The sequence below is a fragment of the Chiloscyllium punctatum genome, chromosome 27 (genome assembly GCF_047496795.1).
Source record: "Chiloscyllium punctatum isolate Juve2018m chromosome 27, sChiPun1.3, whole genome shotgun sequence".
NCBI classification, from domain to species: domain Eukaryota; kingdom Metazoa; phylum Chordata; class Chondrichthyes; order Orectolobiformes; family Hemiscylliidae; genus Chiloscyllium; species Chiloscyllium punctatum.
The window spans coordinates 17,324,442-17,347,977 of record NC_092765.1 but is presented as its reverse complement, the minus strand read 5'-3'; the positions used below and the strand labels follow the sequence as shown (position 1 = coordinate 17,347,977).

At 40.0% G+C, this 23,536-nt stretch overlaps 1 protein-coding gene across 4 annotated transcripts in view; it reads right to left on the bottom strand.

The window, feature by feature from the left end:
* The window catches only part of rps6ka1 (ribosomal protein S6 kinase a, polypeptide 1), a 209,648-nt gene that overhangs the window by 179,428 nt on the left and 6,684 nt on the right, over positions 1-23,536 (bottom strand). For all 4 annotated transcript variants that reach the window (XM_072548211.1, XM_072548212.1, XM_072548213.1 and 1 more), the window contains exon 2: positions 12,841-12,885. In XM_072548211.1, the coding sequence (XP_072404312.1) occupies positions 12,841-12,885 (45 nt within the window). The remainder of the gene's footprint in view (positions 1-12,840; positions 12,886-23,536) is intronic.

Below are 23,536 nucleotides of genomic sequence, written 5' to 3'. Positions count from 1 at the left end.
TATCACTAATGTGATAAAAGAGCTCTAAAGAGGGTTTCTTTTCACAAAAAAGGAATATCTGAGAATTATGAGTATATTAAAAATCAAAGAGCTCCCAAAATGTTCATAAAAAGAGAAAAAGTAGAGTATGAAGGTAAACTAGCCAGAAATATAACAAATGATTTTAAGAGCATTTATAAGTATAGAAAAAGGAAGAGAATAGCTAAACTAAATCCCTTAAAAACAGAATCAGGAGAAATTATTATGGAAGACGAGGAAATACAGGGAGCATTAAATAAGTAGTTTGCATTTCTCTTAAAGCAGAAAACACAAATTGCACTCCAGAAATGAATGGCAACCTATGGGCTAAAATTAGTAAGGAAATTAAGCAAATTATTATCAACAGAAACAAAGAATTAGAGAAACTCAATGGACCAAAATCTAACAAATCTCCAGAAACTCTAAGGTCTACACTCTGGATTTGAAAATAAATCTCAGCAAAGACAGTGGATATATTACCTGTAATTTTACAAAATTCCTCAGATTCGAGAATGGTCCCATCAGAGTGGAAGTTAGCAAACATTGCACTATATTTCAAGAGGGGATGAAGAGAAAAAGAACAGAAAACTAGAGACCAGCTATTTACAAATATATTAATGACAGATCAAATGACACAGAGTGACGAATCTAACTTTGCTGATGAATCAAAAGCTAGATAGAAAAGGAAGCTGTTGGTGCGGAGGGGAAGATACAAAAACGCTGCAAAGGGATACAGACAGGTTAAGCAACAAGATTGTAGATGTAATATAACATAAGGAAAGTTGTTCATTTCGGCCATAAGATTTAACAAAAAGGCATCAATTTTAAAAGGTTTCAAACTTGCAAGTGCCGATATTTGAAGAGATAGAGTGAAGTGCTGGTGCAAGGTACCTAAAAAGTTAGCATACATGTACAGCAAGCAATTAAGGTGAAAAATGGCACTTTTTTATTGCAATGGGACTGAAATCCAGAAATAAAGAAGTCTTGTTACAATTGTATCGAGTTTTGGTGAGACCACATCTGGAGTACCTTGTGCAGTGTTGTTCTCCACATGTGAGATAAGATATATTTGTACTAGGGAAGTACAGTGAAGATTTACTAGACTAATCCTTAGGATGAGGGGATTGCCCTGTGATAACTGTGAGGACTCCAGTATTGAAACCATGAGCTTACTATGAAGGCTCTTCCTTCAATCATATTACAATGCCAGACTTGACCAATCCACCCACATTCCCTTACAGGCCACCACACCTGACATATTGACCCTTTCCTCCATTACACATCCCTGCACCCAAAAAAGGAACTTCCAAATTGCATCACCTTGTGCCACAGAATCCATAGCAGATGGGGAAAGCAAAGTCATATCTGTCTCAAACTATTAGCTCTTGTTCCCTCTCCACAGATTCTACCAAAGTTGCTGAGTTTCTCCAGCATTTTCGGTTTTTATTTCAGATGGAATATTTTGCTTTCATTTCAGTGTTCAATTCAATACCACTTATTATTCATTCCTGTCTTACTGTGCTAGTCTTTACCTGTTGTGGTTCTGTTCGCCGAGCTGGGAATTTGTCTTGCAAACGTTTCGTCCCCAGTCTAGGTGACATCCTCAGTGCTTGGGAGCCTCCTATGAAGCGCTTCTGTGCTGTTTCCTCTGGCATTTATAGTGGCCTGTCTCTGCCGCTTCCGGTTGTCAGTTCGAGCTGTCCGCTGTAGTGGCCGGTATATTGGGTCCAGGTCGATGTGTTTGTTGATAGAGTCTGTGGATGACTCTAGGAATTCCCTAGCTGTTCTCTGTTTGGCTTGCCCTATAATGATAGTGTTGTCCCAGTCGAATTCATGTTGCTTGTCGTCTGTCTGTGTGGCTACTAAGGATAGCTGGTCGTGTCGTTTCGTGGCTAGTTGGTGTTCGTGTATACCTATCGTTAACTGTCTTCCTGTTTGTCCGATGTAGTGTTTTGTACAGTCCTTGCACGGGATTTTGTAATGATTTTTCTATCATTATTCCCACCTCAAAGTGATGCTACTCTTCTCTCTGATATGATCTCCATTTTAATCCTTTGGCTTGTTCATTTTCATTGCTTTCTATTTTCCTCCTAGCATTTCATGAAGTGTTTGCTCATGAGCAAAACTAATGTAGTGTACAAAATCCTATCTGCTCCCATCTGTTTACTTTCTCTTTTTTCTTTTCTTTTTATTTTTTTCTCTTTCTTATTTCTTAATTTTCCTTTCTTTAAAGCACAGAGAGTGACTGCTAAAGGAGAAGGCCTCCAGCAGCATTGAAGCAATACTAGCATGAGCCAGACACTGCTACACCCCAGCCCAGGATCTCCCATCAAATGAGGAGCAGGTTCTCAACTGATTCCCCAGCCCGGAGTTGCAGGTTGGACTGAGGCTCCATGTCCGCAGCTAGGCCCAGGTGCCTGGAGGAGAGGAACATTCGGCAAGAGGGATGGATGGCAGGCAGGCGACAGCGTCTGGAGGAGCGTCAGACGGGGATCAGCAGGTATGGAACCCACACATCCCCAGGAGACCCCATTAAAGATACCCAGAAGCCTGTTTAAGAGACTCTGATCAATGTCATGCAGGAGGAGGAGCAGCGGAGAAGGAACATGAAGAGGAGAGTAAGATGAACCCTATTGCAGTAAAATCCTACATTATATTCAGTATTTCATGATGGCACCACAGCATGGTGACACTTTGCATATAACATGCAGAAGGACACTTTTCATTGTCTTTTTAAATCAATGTGACAATAAATCTAAATCTACCAGACACAGATAGAAACTGTTCTTTCGAATATACCCAACATCACAGGTATCTCCAAGATGTACAAATATTTTCAGACAGTTGTTCTTGTCATATTCTGAGATCTACACCCAGTGCCATGCACCACCACATGTGCACTCCCAACTTCTATCATTATGAGCACCGCCTCATATTATTTCAAAGCTGTCCCGCTCCCCAGTTCCATTTCATTCTGTGTCGCATTCAGCTTTAGTAAGGAACTTTTTCAGGTATTAAGAAACGCAAACTCCCAGGTCCTAAAGGATCTCTGGATTCTTTACCCCCTTCCCCTTCCCCTTCCATCCTACTTGATCTCTTCTTCTCACCTCAGATCTTGTCATGCATTTACTATACCCTCTCAGTTGCTGAATATTCTGTGCTCAGCAAAGGACTTACTTTTATCATCTTACTCTCCACCTCAATACGTTTTGAGAATAGCATTTTGTTGAACTCATCAATTTTACCTGTGTGCCCACTTGTTTGGGCAGCAGTCCTCTGCTTGCTCCACAAACCCTTTCACCTATCTCCAATACACCTACTCCGCCTGGACCTCTCCCTCTGGTCCTTTACCTGCACTTGACTTCTTCATCGAGAACTGCTGAATGGACATCAGCCATCTTAATCATAGAATTGTGGAATCCCTACAGTGTGGATTTGGACCAACAAGTCCACATTGACTCTGCAAAGAGTAACCCACCCATACCCATTATCCTACCCTATTACTTTTACATTTACCCTGACTAATGCACCTAACCTAAACATCCCTGAACACAGTGAGCAACTTAGCATGGCCAATTCACTTAACCTGCACATCTTTGGATTGTGGGAGGAAACTGAAGCACCCTGAGAAAACCCACACAGGCACGGGGAGAATGTGCAAACGCCACACAGACACTCGCCCGAGGCTGGAATCGAACCTGGGTCCCTAGTGCTGTGAGACAGCAGTGCTAACCACTAAACCATTGTACCACCCTCTGAGCCACAATGCCCTTCTTACCTAATCCAGCCTAACCCCCCTCTGAACCTACCACATCCTGTTCTCTCAGGTCAAATGCAAATCAGACAGGCAGGAGGCTGGAAGAATACAGCAGACCAGGCAGCATCAGGATGTGGAGAAGTCAGCGTTTCAGGAGTCCTGAAGAAGGGTTATACCTGAACAATCAACTTCTCCACCTTCTGATGCTGCCTGGCCTGCCGTGTTCTTCCACCCTCTTGCCTGTCTACTTTGGATTCCAGCATCTGCAGTTTTTTTTGTCTCTAATGCAAATCAGGGCAGGACTTATACACTTAATGGTAAGGTCCTGGGGAGTGTTGCTGAACAAAGAGAGCTTGGAGTGCAGATTCATAGTTCCTTGGAAGTGGTGTCAAAGATAGATAGGATAGTAAAAAAGGCATTTGGTATGCTTTTCTTTGTTGGTCACAGCATTGAGAAAAGGAGTTGGGAGGTTATGGTGTAGCTGGACAGGTCATTGGTTAGGCCACTTTTCCAGAATTGCTGTTTGCAATTCTGGTCTCCCTCCTATAGGAGGGATGTTGTGAAACTTGAAAGGGTTCAGAAAAGATTTACAATGATGTTTCCCGGGTGGAAAGGTTTGAGCTATATGAAGAGGTTGAATAGGCTAGGGCTGTTTTCCCTGGCATATCAGAGGCTGAGAGGTGACCTTACAGAAGGTTTAAAATCATGAGGGGCATGGATAGGGTAAATAATCAAGATCTTTTCGCTGGGGTGGGCAAGTCCGGAACTGGAGGGCATAGGTTTAGGGTGAAAGGGGAAAGATTTAAACAGGACCAAAGGGGCAACATTTTCACACAGAGGGTAATGCAGATATGGAATGAGCTGCCAGAGAAAGTGATGGAGACTGGTAGAATTACAAAATTTAACAGTCATCTGGATGGGTATATGAATAGGAAGGGTATAGAGGGATATAGGCCAAGTGTTGGCAAATGGAACTAGATTAACTGAAGAATATCTGGTTGGCATGGACGAGTTGGACTGAAGGGTCTGCTTCCATGCTGCACATTTCTATGAGTTTATGACCCTAACTCATTGATATAATTTGCAAATGATTTAGGACCCAACATTGATGCCTGTGGCATTTCACTAGCTGCATTACAATCTGTATATGACCAATTCTACCTTATCCTAAATGCCAGGGGAAGTGGTGATGTAATGATAATGTTGCCCGAGTAGTAATGCAGAAACCCAGGTTGGTGTTCTGAAGTCATGAAACATATTCCACCATGTCAGCAGAATTTCAATTTAATCAATAAATCTGGAATTAGCCTAAATTTATGCTGTAAAAAATTCTTGGTTCACTAATATCTTTTAGAGAAGGAAATCTGCCATCCTTACCTGGTCTGGCCTACACAAGACTTCAGACCCATAGCAAAGTGGTGACTCTTAACTGCTTTCTGAAATGGCTGCCCCCTTGTATTTGTTCCTTTTATGAGCAGGAACAGTTTCTCCTTATTTGCTCTATCCAGATTTTGAAAACTTCTATCAGATATCCTCTTTGTCTTCTTTTCTCTAAGAAGAACATTTTGAACTTCTCTAATCTATCATCATAACTGAATTTCTTATTCCTTAGTTGCTTAGTCTGACGTAAGAAAATAGTAGAATCTATTAACAAGAAAGTTAATGAAAGGGAAATCATGTTTGACTAAATTGTTGGAATTCTTTGACAAGCAATGTAGAAAGGTAAGCAGGAAATGTACAGAAGGCATTTAACAAAGTGTACTCTGCAAAATAAGAACTCATGCTGTTGGGATTAACATTTTACTATGGACATAGAAATTTATTTAATGGGATTTATGTGTTGCAGATGTTGCTGGCAAGACATGCATTTGCTATCCATCCCCAATTGCTGTTCCACTCCATGACTTGCTACGAAAGATTTAAAATAATTTGCTAAAAACGCAAATGCAAGGTGAGAAAAAGCTTTTTCTCAGAACAACTGGTTCATGTCTGGAATGCACTGCCTGGAAGTGTGGTGAAGGCAGGTTCAAATAAGGCATTCAAGAGGGCAGTGGATAATTACTTAAATAGAAACTACTGTATGTGCAAAGGTATGAGGAAAAGGCAGGAAAATGGCATAAGTCATAATGCTCACTTGAAGAGCCAGTGCAGACACAATGGGCTAATAGATCAAGGAATTATTACAGCACTAAAGGAGGCTAATCAAAATTTCAGTAGTTTCTGTATCTGAAGGATTTGAGAATATCTTATTTTGAACTTTTCTCTAAGAGAATAAGGTATAAGGCATGATGTTTAAATGGAATTTTACAACATTTTCTCAGACACACCCATTATTATATATTTTCTGGAATGTTTTTAAGTGCAAAACAAGTTGTAACAATTTGATGAAATTCACTTGCATGAAGCCTCAATGTATTCCAAATTCCCAAAGTGTGACAGATTCCAAAGCCTTGAGAAGAACTATGTATAGACAAGTACAGCAGAAGAGATGAAGCTTTTAGAATGACTCTGTATCACATTGTTACATAGAGATAATTAGTTCTTGGTACAGTGAACATGTAGAAACAAAATTACAGTAAAATCTCGATGTAATGTTGCTTAAAAAAGCAACAGAAATAGCAACTGGAAATAAAGATGAGGTCTTGCTTAGTTCCTGGAATTTAAAGCTACTAAAAAAGGGGTAACATATTTAATAAAAACTTCCTAATGAGTGTCTTTACTGTGTGTAAAAGGGGAGGAACATCTTCAACTAAGGATCAAAAAGGAAAAGTGATTAAGAAAAATGCATAAGTTCAAAAATAAGCAACAATATTATTAGAAATGTTCATGTCAAAACAAGGAATAAGTAGGTAGCAGGGAAAATCTTCCTATGTCCTATCCCTGCATTCATTAGTTCCTTCACTACTCTCATCAACATTATTATCACCACAAGTAGATTAATTTCATTGCAATTTGAGGAATATTGCTGCATCATAATGGTATCCACATTAATCTACATAAAATTATGCTCCGCATTGCAAATAAATTGTTCTCTTTTTGAGTATTTTAAAGCATTTCCAAAATACAGGTTTCTGATTAAAATCAACTTGTTTTAATTTCTTTTCTCCATTTATCAAAACAAAATTCACAACATTATGGAAGTGTTTAAATATTGCACAAAAATAGAATAGAATAAATAGAAACAAACTCAAAGTGTCCAATTGTTGTGAGATACAAAATTAGGAACCATAGGTACAAGATTAAATTTAAAACAATTCAAATAGAGAGGAGGTAGAATTACAAAGAATTCAAGACTGTGGAATTCAATTCTGGCATTAGTGATTACAACAGAAACTTCAAGATTAGATTGGATAGTTAAATGAAATGTGCCTCATTTTCTTAAAATTGCATGTCCATGTTCAACATAACGGCATACAAACATAAGAGCTTTATTTTTGTTTATTATTTGTATTTTTATACGGTCAGTCATAGAGATGTACAGCATGGAAACAGACCCATTTGGCCCATATTCCTCTAAATTTGTCCTATTCATATACCCATCCAGATACCTCCATCAATTAAATGCTGTAATTGTATCTGCCTCCATCACTTCCTCTGTCAGCCCATTCCATACATGCCACTCTACATGAAAAAGTTACCCTTCAGGTCCTTTTTAAATTTTTCCCCTCTCACTTTAAACCTATGCCCCCTAATTTTAGATTTCCTCACCTAGGAAAAAGACTTGACTATTCACCTTGTGTGTGCCTCTCATGATTTTATACATTTCTATAAGGCCACCCCTCAGCCACCAACACTCCAGGAAAAAACGCTTCAGCTTCTCTAAACAGGTCAAACCGTCCAGTCCCAGTGACATCCTTGTAAATCTTTTTTGCGCCCTCTCAAACCTAACATCTTTTCTACAGAAGGACGACCAGAATTTTATGCATATTCTAAAAGTGGCTTCACCAATGTCCTACATAGCCATAATATTACATTCCAACTCCTAAACTCAATGTTCTGGCCAATGAAGGCAAGCATGCCAAATACCTTCCTCACCATTCTGTCCACCTGCAATTCCACTTTCAAGAACCTGTATGTACCTGTAGCCCTCAGTCTCTTTGTTCAGCAACACTCCTGCAGAACCCTAGCATTAACTGTATAAGTCATGCCCTGGTTTGCCTTACCAAATTGCATGAAAGGCAGTGGACCCAGCATCAATCCTTCTTACACACCACTGGTCACAGTTCTCTCATCCAAAATGCAACCCTCCACCCACCATCCTCTGTCTCCTACCATCAAACCAATTTTGTATTCAAGTGGCTAGCTACCCCTGGATCCCATGTGATCTAACCTTACTAACCAATCTACCATGCAGGATCTGTTAAATGCTTTGTTGAAGTCTATGTCGACAACATCCACTGCTCTGCTTTCGTCAATCTTCTTTGTCACCTCTTCAAAAAACTCAATCAAGTTAGTGAAATACGATTTCAAACACACAAAGCATGAACTATCCCCCCCCCCCTCCACCGCACCACCACCACCACCACCACCACCACTCTCCCCAGCCAAGCCGAGCTCATCCTCACCCTTAACAACTCCTCGTTTAACTCCTCTCATTTTCTTCAGGTCAATGGGGTCATCAGGAGTACTCGCATGGACCCCAAGTATGCCTGTCTCTTCATGAAGTACGTGGAACATTCCTTGTTCCAGTCCTATTCTAGCCCCAATGACAACTCTTTCTCTGATATGTCAATGATATCATCGGTGCTGCTTCCCGTCTTGACTGGAATTAGAAAAGTTCAGCAAATTTACTTCCAATTTCCGTCCTGCCCTCACTTTCATTTGGTCTGTCTCTGACTCCTCCCTTCTCTTCCTCGACATCTGTTCCCATTTCTGTGGATAGACTGGTCACCAATATCCACTATAGACACACCCACTCCCACAGCTACCTGAACTATACATCCTTGCAACCTGTTTCCTGTGAAGACTCCATTCCATTCTCCCAGTTCCTCTATCTCTGTTGCATATGTTCCAATGAGGCCAACTTCGATAAGGGATTCTCTGAAATGGCTACCTTCTTCATCAATCAAGGATTCCCCAGCACTGCAGTCGATACGGCCGTCAACCAGGTCGGACCCATCTCCTGCACTTCCATCCTCAATGCCTCTCTTCCATCCTGCAACAGCGATAGGGTTCCCTTTGACCTTACCTACCATTCCACCAGCATCCACATCCAGAAGATCATCAGCCGCTATTACTACCATCTCCAGCAAGATGCCACCACCAGACCACCACTTTCCCTCCCTTGTCTGCCTTCCACAGAGACTATTCCTTCTGGAGCACTCTGGTCCACCCTTCCTTCACTCCCAACACATCCCATGGCACCTTCCCTACAACCGCAGACTGTATAACACCTACCTACTTACCTCCTCCCTCCTCAGTATCAAGGGCCCAAACATACCTCCCCGATGATGCAGCACTTCACCTGCACTTCTCAGCAACTAGTCCACTGTATTTGCTGCTCACAATGTGGTCTCCTCTACATTGGGAAACAGAGTGGAGACTGGGTAACCGCTTTACATAACATCTATATTCTGTTCGCTGAAAAGACCCTGAGCTTCTGGTTGCCTGCTACTTTAACACAACACCCTGTTCCCTGGACAATATCTCTGTCTCAGGTTTGCTGCAGTGTTCTAGCGAAGCTCAGCACAAGCTGGAAGAACACCACCTAATTTTTTTCTTGGGCCCCTGCAGTCCTCTGGACTCAATATCAAGTTCAATAATTTTAGGGCCTGATCTCCGCCATGTCCTAGCCCCCTACCACACATACCAGGGCCTTGTTAACACATAGTCTGTCATTACACATTTTTTTATCTATTGTTAGCCATTAACAGTCTCCATTAACTGTTCTTCTTTCTCTTTATGCTCTATCTCTACCTATTGTTTACTCTTTATCCCCTCCCCCCCATCCTATCTTCTGCATATAAATCGACATTTTCCTAGCTACCATAGTTCTGAGGAAGGGTCAACCGACTCAAAACGTTAACTTTGATTTCTCCTCACAGATGTTGCCAGACCTACTGAGCTTCTCCAGCAATTTCCATTGTTGTTTCTGATAAATTCCTTTGTTACTACTAGTCATTAGGAATGTTCCCAATGGTCCACAGCATTTAGCCATTTGGTTATGAAGTAAGAGAACCACTTAAATTGTTTAAAGAAAATTGATAAACCATAGATCAGGCACTACATTTCAGGCCTGAGTTCCACATTTCAGAAAGAAAATAAGTGGATAAGATGGCCAAAAAGGCATTTAGCATGCTCGCCCTCATCAGTTGGGCATAGAATATAAAAATTGGTATGTTATTTTGCACCTGCATAGAACTTCAATTTGGCCACATTTGGAATATTGCGTACAGTTCTGGTCACACACTACCAGAAGATGCAGAGGTTTTGGAGAGGGTACAGAAATAGTTTACCAACATGTTGCCAGGTTTGGAGGGTTTTAGCTATGAGGGATTGGACAAACTTGATTTGTTTTCATTTTAACATTGAAGAATGAGGGGTGACCTGATAGATGTTTACAAAATTATGATAGGCAGGTACATAATAGATAGTCAGAGTCTTTCTTCCAAGGTAGAAATGTCATTAGTAGGGAGTATGGGTTTAAGATAAATGGGGTAAATTTAAAGTAGAATCAAGAGGCAAGTCTTTTACATGAAGGGTGGTAAGTGCCTGGAGTGCACTGCCAGAGGAAATGATGGAGGCAGACACAACAGCATTTCAGAGGCATCTTGACAGATTTTTGATTAGATAGCGAATTGAGAAATATAGACCATATGAGGTAAAATATTTTTAGTTTAGAAAGGCATCATGTTTCACGTAAACTTTATGGGATGAAGGGCCTGTTCTTGTGCTGTACTCTCCTTTGTTACTCTCTTTGTTCCTCTTTGTTCTACTGTGCTGATGCCAAAATCAGACGAATCACAACGATTCATGTTGATTATTATAACATCAATATAATAATAAAAGTAAACTTGTGTCTTGATCCAAGCTTGCAGTGTTGCATTGAATGAATTGGACACACAATTTCCATCAAATCATGCAACCTAGGGGATAATGGCAAGTTCTGGTGATTAATAGAGCCAAAGAAATATCAGCTTTTGTAACCATTATCAATGCAAAGTCATAGCATTTGGAATGAAAAATGCACCAATAACATTCCAATCATTCATCAATAAAGTCATTGAAGAGCTGTGTTATTGAATGGTTCACATCAACAACTTGGTAACTCATGGCCAAATATTGAAAGAACAATTACACCACCTAACTGAAATGTTTAATTGGCTACAAAAAGCCAATTTAATTATAAATCATGGATTTGCCAAAGTAAAGGTAACTTATTTGGGCCACAATATAGGACAAGGACATGTAGCACATTGAGAAGTGAAAGTAAGGGTATTCTCGATTTTACTGTTCAGAACAAAACATGAAATCGGGCATTATGTTGGGATGAGTGGATTTTAACGTACATTTTCCTGAACATCAGCATTGTAAGTGCACCTTTAACAAATCTATTGAAGAAAGGCAAAAGCTTGAATGGACGTAAGAAAGTGTCCTTGAAAATTTGAAATCTGCTGATAACCACACTGGTTTTCTGTGCACAAAATTATGAGAAACATTCAAGTTGCTATTGATGCCAGTGATATCACCACAGTCCATAATGAGTGCACTCTTATTCAAAGGAGCTTCTCACAGCCTAAAAGCACCATTCTAGCAGAAGGGCAGGTCAGGCTGAATCACATTCTAAATATCAGATTACCAACTGCAAAATTCTTAAAATCTAAAATAGTCACAAACAAATACTTAGCCTATGTGCACCCATTTGCCTTTATGTAGCGCCATTAACACAGAAAAGCCTCTCTGTAGGTTTCAGAGAACCATCAAGCAAAGTTTGACACAGAAGCACAAAGCGATGTTAGGCTATATTGCAGAATTGTTACAACACTCAGTCAGTCAGTCACTCAGTCCACTGATACCATTTTTGCGTTCTGGACGAACAATTAAACTTGTTCCACCTCTTTGCACCTTCTTCATAATCTTGCAATTTTATGTTCAGGAAGCTTATTGAATTATTTCATAAAATCTACAACTGAGCCTGCCTCACCACCAACTCAGGTAATACATTTCAGATCCTAACCGCAATTGAGTAAACAAAACTTCTTCATGGTACTATTAGTTCTTTTGCCATTAATCTTAGATCCAAAAACACTGAACACCTGCAGAAATGCTCCTCTACAAAATTTTGTAATATCTCCTTTCTTTTTCAGAAGTCCAGGATTTGTTTAATTTTGCTTTCGTATTAGAAATTATTTGGATGAAAAGAATAAAACCATACTACACTTTAAACAGGACAAATATACCTGACTTTAGTATTAGAAAGAATCTTTAATTTAAATATTAGGTTATATGCATTCAATTAAACTATTTTTTAAACAATTAGATGGAAATATTTCATCATAGCCTGCATTTTAAAATTTGAATACTAGATTCTAATTATTGCTTATACAAACCCATGAAAGAATTAAGTGGATGGCTTCCAGTGGAATGAGACTTCCCTCTGATTCCCTCAGAGAACAAATAACCCATTCTTGGAATAGAATGTGAAAGGCTTCTCAACAGTAACTAAGGATGGGCATTAAATCCTGGCTCAAACAACAACACTCACATTGCATTAGTGCATTAAAAAAACCCTTTATATATGTCAATCTACAATGACCTTGTGCTGACAGTCAATGTTCACCTTATAGAACATATTTTTCCTTCACATTCCTTTTCATAAGACAATCTGGCACACAGAAGGACACCTAATCATTCTATTAAACAGATAAATAACACAAATTATCAATTTAGTGAACTGACTAAGAAGAACCACAACTAGTTATAAACTGTTGTTTATATTGAACTCTATTAGTAGTCATCAGAAAATTTAATCCTAAATATTAAAACTTTCCAGCATTTCAGACACATATGGTAATTGCAATTCTGCTGTACCTTCCCTATCTAGCATATGTCCCACGCATTAGTACCTGCACTGGAGGATCTGTTGTTTCTTCTGAAGTTCCATGCCCATTCTACAAAATAAAAAAGTCAGAAAATAAATTGTTAGCTAAACATAATGTATGAACTTTGTATCAATAAACAAAGATTGTAAAAAAAAATGTTTCGACCAGCCACACAATAAGTTTTCCATTCAAAATGGAGCAAGGGCACTTCAATGTGATGCTGCCTGCATGGAAAGAGGGGTTTTCAGTATATACAGATCATGAAAAAAATGTTTTCTTAAATTCTCCCACTTTAATTACCATTCATCTTTTTTTATGCTGGATTATTACATTCAAGTGAATGATTTTCAATCTAAACAGAAAATATGTTCTGATTTCACATTGTTTCACATAAAGTAAAAGGGGAGGTTGATCTGTCAAGTGTAGGGGACCATTCATCTCAATTTCACAAGGCTGTAAACATTGACTTTTAAGAAGATGCTTTTTTGCATAATTCATACAAATTTGATCACAAGCCTAGTTTTAGCTCTCTGTTATCATTTAAATCCTCTACCACTTGTCTGCCATCTCATTGGTTATCTGACATCAAATGCTGAATGAGGTACATACTTCAACTCAACCACTGGCTATACTAAATCAATGAGTTCCTTTCCCATCAAAACTCAAATCTTAGGCTTGGACTTCTTCCATTGCCCTGGGAGTTTTCTCAGACTGAGCCCATTTGAAGTTTCAAAGCACACATGCCAGCAACCACTAAACTATCAATTTCTATGTCTCCTCCAACACCCACTTGTAATTCCCATCTCATGACCACTGCTGCCAATTCATGCTTTGGTTTTTTTCCTTGCATTAAGTTCATCCCGATCGCAACTCTACTACACACATTACACCCTGTTTCACTGATTCCCGATCCTCCAATACCTCAATTTTCAAATTCCTGTACTTATCTGTAAATCTTGTAATGATCTTGCCTTTTCCAACATCTGTAACAAAACTCATCTCAGAGTTCCTTTGCACCCTTCTTGTTCCTGATGTTAATGTAGGAGGAATTGGCAAATGTAAGGATGCAAAGCATGCAACAAAATATCCAAATGTTTTGGGCCCAAACTTTGGAATTTTTTTTCAAAATTCTTCCATTCACTTTGATCATCTCCCTCTAAAATCATTTAGATATTATGTTAAAGCACTGAGTTAAGATTATAAATGTTGTTTGAAAACAAAAAGCATACATGGAATGTAGGTGTCATTGACAAAGTTAGCAATTATTAGCCATCCATAATTCATCTCAAAGATGCGGGTAAGCTACCTTCTTGAATCACTATGTGGTGCAGGTGTGCTATTACAAAAGGAGTTTCAGAATTTTGATTCAGCAACAGTGAAGAAATGGCAATGTAGTTCCAATTCAGGATGCTGTGAGACTCGCTAAACCTTCTTTGACAGCTCCTTCCAAACTGGTAACCTTTACTGCCTAAGAGAGCAAGGGCATAGGTGCCTGGCAACATCATCACCTACAAATTCTTCTGATTCATATAGCATGGGCAATAATGCTGACCTTGATAGTGACAACCACATCTTATAAACAGTAAAAATCCTATGTTCAAAAATATGAACAATACTGTGCTTTTATATGGTGATTCTTAAAAAGAAGGAGCTTTTGAAGGGATAGAAGTATAGTTTGTGGCAATACTACTATTCTTCTGCCTGAAAGAAAGAAGGCAACAGTTATTGATCAAGACGCCAAGCAACTTGCAGATTTAGTCATCAGGAGACTGAACTTAATATATTATCAGATTTTATTAGACAAATGGGCCCCAGTCTCAAAAACGCAACGCACTACATAATTCGTAGTTTTGTACCAAGATATTTTGTTTCTTCTGCAGAGCACAACAGGAAACAAAAATGCATATAACCTCATCAAAGTCTTTGAAATTGCTGTCAAACAGTGGCAGATAAATAAACTAAGCCTTGAGAAACTTCTCCTTTCTCTCTGTATGAGAAACAGTTCTCTATCACCTCAGCTCCTGCCATAAAAACCATTGAGAAATTCCTCACATAGGCACATTCTATGTTTTTAAATGACATCAACTCATATTGCAAAGGTGATCTCAGTAATATTCAAGCTCAGTGCTCAATGTTAAACAGATACCAAAACAATTAAATATTGGCAGCTACTTTGGTAGTGAAATTCATGAAATGTAAATAGTCCACACCAACAAATTTAATATTGCTAGCTGATTTGTTAGGCTGTACGGGAAGTGTAAAGTATAATAGTAAAGAAAAATGAGAAAAAACAGAAAGCAGTTTCAAAATTTACAAAATGAAAAAGAAATCATAATTTAAGGCAGCTTAAAGAAGCTTCCAATGTAGAGGATATTACCTCATTTCAAAGCTAACTAAAAGCAGCCTTTTTATTTTAAGGCAACTTTTACAGCAAAGAGAAGCCATCTTTCACAATCTAAATGAATATCAAGATATAAAAAGCTGTGGATGGCTATTAGCTACAAGTTTAATATAACTCTCTAAATTTCTGATCTCATCTGAGCTATTGTGGACTCATTCCAGAGAGGAAATGGAAGGAAGAGAAGATTGCGTATCCATCAAAACAGGTACATCTCTCAGTCATCAGTTCAGAGCTGCACTGGTGCACACATGGTAACATCATGCACACTTTCTCTTGGTCTGGATGCATGATTTAGAAGTGCTGACAAAATAGAGTTTTAAAAACAAATCTGGAAGACCAAAACCATCGCTGGAAATCCCTTAAACTGTGATGGCTCCCAGATTTCAGCAAGCTGAAATAATCTTAGCAATAACTTTTACGTAAAAATTGTGTGGCAATAAAATACAAAGCCTTGAGACTATACTGGAGTATGAGGTATATCCCAAGAGTTCACAGTAATCTGAATAAAGAAAATATAAATTCATTTGATTAGATTACCTACAGTATGGAAACAGGTCCTTCAGCCCAGCAAGTCCACATTGACCCTCCAAAGAGTAACCCACCCAGACCCATTCCCCCACCCTATATTCATCGCTGACTAACACCACAGGCAATTTAGCATGACCAATTCACCTGGCCTGCACATCTTTGGATTGTGGGAGGAAACCAGAGCACCTGAAGGAAACCCAAACAGACATGGGGAGAATGTGCAAACTCCACACAGACAGTCACCGAGGCTGGAACTGAATCCGGGTCACTGGTACTGAGGCAGTAGTGCTAACCACTGAGCCACTGTGCTTATTATTCTTTTGGATAGATTGAAAATGGCACCTATTTAGTCTGAATTGCAAGTCTTTTAGCTTAAGCCGAGTCACGATCTTGGTTTTGGCCCAACACTGTCAAGATTTTCAAGCTCGAATGTGATTGGTTGATCTTTACGCTGGCTTAGGTCTAATGTTAGTGTAATGAAAACTCAATATTCAGCTATGGCTAGAATCAACACCTGGATGCCAAAGCAATGGGTGCATGACACTGTCAGGGTGACAATGAAGATGGAGGAAGGCACACAGTTGACTGAAACCTTTTGCTGAAGTTAATTTTGCACTACGGATTTAAAGTATGGACATCGACCTCCAAGGATTTTCCATAGCAAACTAATTAAATTTTACATTCAAAAATGTTGCGTGAAGCTTGCAGGCATTCAAGGAGAAAGAAACCAAAGCACTACTTATGATTCTTCATTGCAGAGCTGCTCTTCACTGCTATCACACTAGAAGCATGTTAGGACCATCAATATGTGTAATTCCCCATGTCCCTATTGTGAATGTGCTGATATTTCTTGTCAGCTATGTTGAAGTGATTGGAAACAGCAATGAAGTCAATACCCTGTGGCCAAAGTCTGGAACATGGAACTGTCCCAAGTCCTGTGGCAAACCTGGCATGTGGTAGCCAACTGCAAAGCAATCTTCCAGGGCAACTGTAAATATGACAGGCCAAAAGATTTTTTAAAAACTGTAGGCAGATTAACTGCTGCAAGCTGTGTGGTGGATTGGGCCACCTCTCCAAAGCCTATGCAAAAGGAATCTTCCATTATATATAGGTGGCAAAAATCAAGGTGGGCCACAAGGAAGAGATGGACCAACAATCAGCTTTAAGCTTCTTCCTGACCAAATACAGTAAATGGAAGAAGAGGAGCTAGTAGCAAAACAACCAAGAGGTAGGGAAGAGGAACAGCAAGAGACATGCAAAAGAAACTGAAAATGTAGAGACAAATAGCAAAAGACCATACCTGTCCAAACAGGTAGCAGAATCTGCTACATGTCTGATTGCAAATGATGGGATAAAAAAGCTATGGCAAAATGCAAACAAAGACCAAGATATGAAAAGGCCACCTAAGCTTCAGAACTCCTTTTAATCAGTCCTCATCGTGCTCTGGGAAAAAAAACAGCTACGTAGAATCAAGTAAAAACCAGTTCCAAGTGCCTGAGATCAGTAAAGCCTCCAGCTTATCCCAGCTCTGGAAGATTAGAAACAACAGGCAGAAACCACAGCCCAGCTTCAGGAAACCGACACAATGAAACCCAAGAAATGGACTGAGGGGTAATTCAGCACCAACAGGAGATAGCCACATGTCCTTGTTTTCACAACCAAAATCCCACACAACGTCACCTGGAAGAAAAATCTTTCTGTAGGATGACCAGAATGGCTACTTCAGCCTACAACAGATCAAGTGTTCACAAAAAACTATGGGTATTGGAGAGATGGAGTTCAATAAATATGCAGCTGAGTCTGAGTTGTGCTGTATTAGAATGGCAACCTCAGCAGTTATGTGAGAGGACTTTATCAGAAGGTTGGGACATATCCAGCTTAGTACGAAGTTCTGCATCCTTACCTTTATATACATAATGTGTACAATCACTGTTTAAAAGAAACATACAATTCAGGCCCAAACTTAAAAGCTAATCAAAACAACACATATTAGAACATGGCAGCTGCAAAGGAGACATCATATTCATTTTTTAAGAAGAATCTGAAGAACCACAAGGTAAGATTAGACAATCATGAGGCATATCTCAGGAGCCATAAAACAAAAACCATCACAAGGCTCTGTAAAGGGCAGTAGGTCTGTGGCACCAAGTGGTTAGTGCCAATTCTGAAGCCCTTTGGTTGAAGTATCAGTAAAGGCACTTTGACAAAGGTTACAGAAGACACACTTCCAGAGGTACAGAATGGTCTCAGGTTTCCATTTCAGGCAGCAGTTGTTTCAGGTCAGTACCTTTTTTCCTGTGGAACAAGATCCTTTGTCTTGGGAAATTTGGTCAGCAGAGATGTTGATGAAACAGGTACTGATAGCCTTCAATGCTCATTTTAGGCTCGTTCACCTCATTACCCCACTCGAACTGGGGTCCCAGCAGCCAGAAGGGTTTTTCTTAAACTATTATTTCATGGGACATAGAAATTGCTGGCTAGGACAGCATTTATTGCTATCCTTATTTGCCACTGAGAAAGTTGTCTTGAACTGCCTTCTTGCACTATTGCTGTCCTTGGGTTGTAGGTATGGCCACAGTGTTGTTAGGAACAGAGCTCCAGAACTTTTATCCAGCAGAAATGAAGTAATGATGATATAGTTGCAAGTCTGGATGATATGTGGCTTGAAAAAACCTGTTGGTGGTAGTATCCCATGCATCAACTACCTTTGTCATTCTAGGTGGTTGAGGTCACAGGTTTGGAAGGTTCTGTTGGAGAATCTAGATTATTTGCTGCAGTGGATTGTGAAGATGGTACACATTGCTCCCAATGTGTACCCATGGTGAAGGGACTGAATATTAGTGCATGGAGTGCCAATCAAGTGTGCTGTTTTGTTCTGGATAATGAACATCAAAAATGTTGCCGTGACTGGAGGGTTTGAGTTATAAAGGGAGGTTGAATAGGCTGGGACGTTTTTCATTGGTGGTCGGCATGAATCAGTTGGACTGAAGGATTTCTTTCCATGCCATATGATTCTATGACCCCAAAAAGTGCAGTTGGAGTGGCAATCATTCAGACATGTAGGCAGTATTTCCTCATATCCCTGACTTGTGCCCTGAAAATGGTGGGCAGGCATTGGGCAGACAGCAGGAGAGTTACTCATCATAAAATTGTTGAATTCTGAACTTGTAATTACAAAATTTATATGGCTGCTCCCATTCCATTTCTGGTCAATGGCAATCCCCAATTAGGAGATTCAGCGAAGACGTTGCCATTTCATGTTAAGGAGAAAAGTTTCAATTATCTAATGTTGGAGATGGTCATTGCCTGACATTTGGGTTACTCCATTATCAGCCCAAGTCAGGATATTCTCCATGTCATTGCTTGTATGTGAACATGGCTTTATTTATTATCTAAGGAGGAATGATAAATGGTGCTGAACATTGTGGAATCATCAGTGAATGTTTCCACTTCTGATCAGAGAGAAAGTCACTGATGGAGTAACTGAAAATGGTTGAGCCTAGGACTCTAACCTGAGGAACTCTTGCAGTGATGGCCTGCAGCCTTTGTACTTGTTATGACTCCGACCAGCAGAGGTTATTTCATCAGATTCCCATTGATTCAGTTTTGCCACAGCTTGATGCCATGCTCAGTCAAAAGCTCCCTTGATCAATGATTTTCTTCTTTTATTCATTCATGGCACTTGCATATCACTGGCTGGCCAGTATTTATTGCCAGTCCCTAGTTGCCCTTGAGATGATGATGGAAGTGCCTTCTTGAACCACCGCAGTCCATGTGCTGTAGATACGTCCACAAAGGCCTTAACAAGGGAAGTCCAGGATTTTGACCCAGTGGCAGTGAAGATAGCAATATATTTCCAAGTCAGGATGGTGAGTAACTTGGAGGGAACTGGCAGGTAGTGATGTTCCCATATATCTGCTGCTGTTGCCCTTTTAGATGGAAGTGGTCATGGGTTTATTAGATGCTAAGGATCTTGGTGACTTTCTGTAGTACATCTTATAGATAGTACTCACTGTTGTTACAGAGCATTGGTCGTGGAGAGAATGGAAGCTTGTGAATGTGGCACCAATCAAGCGGGCTAATTTTTCCTTGATGGTGTCAAACTTCTTGAGTGTTGTTACAGCTCCATTCATGTAGGCAAGTGGGGAGTCTTCCAAAACATTATTGACTTGTGCCTTGTGGATGGTGGGCAGACTTTTTGGGAAGTCAGGAGGTAAGCTATTCACTGGACTATTCCTCGCCTCTAACCTGCTTTGACATGGTGAGTCCAGTTGAGTTTCTGGTCAATGGTAACCCAAAGGATATTCATACCAGAGGATTCAGTGATGCTATATGACTGAATGTAATTAGGTTTTCTCTTATTGGAGATGGTCATTACTTGGCATTTGTGTGAGCCCAAGCCTGGATATTGTCCAGGGTTGTTGCATTTGAGCATGGACTACTTCAGTATCTGAGGGGAGTGAATGGTGCTGAATAATGTATAATCATCGATGAACATCCCCCTTATGACCTTGTGATGGAGGAAAAAACACTGATGAAACAGCTGAAAATGGTTAGTCCCAGGACACTACCCTAAAGAACTCATGCTGAGATGTCCTGCAGGTGAGATGATTGACCTCCAACCACAATCATCTTCCTTTGTGCCAAATATGACTCTACCAGTGGAGAGTTTGCCCCTGATTCCCACTGATGCCAGTTTTGCTAGGGTCACTTTTGATTGAACACAGTCTTGATGTTGAGTTATCACTCTGACTTCACCTCTGGGATTCAGCATTTTTATACATATTTGAACTAAGGCTGTAACGAGGTCAAAGCTGAGTAGCCATGGCTGAATTCAAACTGGGCATCAGTGAGCAGGCTATTACTGAGCATGTGTGGCTTAACAGCACTGCTGATAACACCTTCCACCTTTCTTGATGATTAAGTGTTGGGGGTTTGACACCAGTGTTGTAATTGTACTGGAACAGTTTGGCTAGGGGAGCTGCAAGTTCAGGAGCACAAGTCTTCAGTACAATTGCTGGAATGTTGTAAGCTGCCATGTGCAGTATCGAGTACCTCCAACCATTTCTTGATATTGTGTGGAGGGAGTCATGGTGATTGAAGACTGGCATCTGTGATGCTGGGGACCGTTGCAAGAGGGAGAGCTGATCGTCCACCTGGCACTTAGAAGCATAGAATCTTACAGTACAGAAGGAGGCCACTGACCCATCGGGTCTATACTGGCTCCCAAAAATAATACCCAGCTAGTCCCATCCTTAATCCTTATCTTTGTAATCCTCTAAATTCTAAGATCTCACAACAGTAAGATTGCTGTACATGCTTCAGGGAGGAGAGAGTGAGGACTGCAGACGTTGAGATCAGAGTTGAGTGTGGTGCTGGAAAAGCACAGCAGGTCAGGCAGCATCCGAGGAGCAAGAGAATCAATGTTTCGGGCATAAGTCCTTCATCAGGAATGAGGCTTGTGTGCCGGGGGTCTGAAGGTAGAGTGGGTGTCCTTCCTCTCCTAACTATCACCTTCCCTCCCAACTTCACTTACCTATAGCATTCTCAGCAACTGTACCCCCCAGCCCACCCCCGTCCCATTTATCTCTCATTCCCAATTAAGGGCTTATGCCCGAAACATTGATTCTCCTGTCCTCAGATGCTGCCTGACCTGCTCTGTTTTTCCAGTACCACACGCTCAACTGTAAATGCTTCAGCCATATCTCTTGCATTGATGTTTTGGGTTCTTCCATCCCCATTGAGATGAGGATGTTTGTGGAGTCTCTTCCTCCGGTGAGTTATTTAGTTGTCCACTACCATTTATGAATGGGTGTGGTAGGACTGCAGAGCTTAGATCTGATCTATGAGTTGCCATATAACTTAGCTCTGTCTGTCACTTGCTGCTTATATTGTTTGGCAACCAAGTAATCCAGGTTGGTAGCTTCACCAGGTTCACAGCTCATTTTAGGTAAGCCTGGTGCTGCTCCTGGCATGCCCTCCTGCACTCTCCATTGAATCAGGGTTGATCCCTTAGCTTGATGGTCGTAGTTGAGTGGGGGATATACATTCCCTTTCCAACTGAGGATTTCTCTTTGCCCTAATTTCTATCCCTCATGAACTGAAATTGATTCTGGAAACCAAACTGTGTTTTATGGACCAGCTCATAATCATCAGCCACTTCAGCTGCTAACCTTGCCATTTTAACTCTCCACTCTTCCACATGAGTTTGCACTACTTGCACTACTTCAAGCAGTGAATGTTTGAATTTCTGCAAAATAATTACCTCTCTAAGGGCATCATAGGTTTGCTCAATTTTTAAAACTCTTATACTGGAAATTAGAATTGAATAGCTTAGTCCTTGAGTTTTCACATAACGGAATTTAGACTTTCTCTATATCGGCCCTTCAGAATTTTAACCAAGCATATGTTCTCGAACTTGTAAACTAAACTGTTTACATTGAGTTGAGGCGAGGTGATGGTCTAGTGGTTTAATTGCTGCCTTGTTAATCCAGACACCCAGGGAATGTTCTGGGAAACCCAGATTCAAATTCTACCGTGCAAAATTGGGATAAATAAAAATCTGGAATTAAGGGTCTGATGATGACCATTGTTGATTGTCAGAAAAACCCATCTGGTTCAATAATGTCCTTGATGGAAGGAAACTACCATCCTCACATGATCTAGTCTATATGTGACTCCAGACCCACAGACACCTAACTGCCTTCTGGACGGACAATAAATAATGCTGGCCTAGACAGCTACTCCCTCATCCAGTAAATGAATATAAAAAAAGGTGGCCTATGTCTCAATAGTTCTAAACTATTTCCCTTTCTCAAGAGCAATTGTTTTACACATTCAGCGTCAATCAAGACTTCTGAAAAACTGTCAAACTGAAACCCAAAGCTTTTCTAAAACTATGGGTATTTCCTCTAATCAGAAAATATACAATTTCTGACCTTCCAAATTTGAAAGCTTAATGTATCTATGAATTTATCTATGAATGAAACAAAATCCCATTATACATCAAAAGCTCACTCTGTTTCATTTTAGTAAACTAACACAATTACTGGAAATATGTAATAAAAATATAAAATGTTGGAGAAACTCAGCAGGTCTGGCAGCATCTATGGAGAGAAAAACAGAATTAAGTGGGTTAACTTGCAAGTTGATCATTAACCCTCAAAACAACCAAACTAAGACCCACATCTACTAGCCTAAATCAAAACTTAAAAATAAATATTAAAATTTAAATAAATCAAACACCTTTACATCACATTTCTTAAAATCATCTTGCTTTACAGGACTGAAAACGATACCAGTCAGAAAAGATTGCATCAGGATCCCTCAGATTCCCACCAGTTTATGAATTCTCCCATTATTGCAAGTATATGCTAATTGAAAGAGCTCTCGTGGTACAGTGGTAATGTCCCTAAACTCTGAGTCAGGAGGCCCGGGTTCAAGTCACAACTGCTACAGAGGTATGTAATAAGATCTCTGAACAAGTCAATTATAAATATGTTCTAAGGGAAGAGAGTATGAAAATATATATTTCTAGAAAGAGGAGTGATTTGATTCCCAGTTAAAGTGGATCTGAGGAGTTAATGCTGACCTTTCTATGGAGATGAAAGCTGTTGCAACTGATCTTGAGCGGGCAGTTCAGAGCACAGATATTTGTATAAAGTGAAGCAAGCAAAGTTCTCTATGTCATCCTCTGTTTGGTAACAAGAAGAAAATCCATCTCCACACTTGGTGAAGCAACATGCAACTGAGCTGAAAGGAGTTGAATTCTAAAAGTGGATTGAATTATTT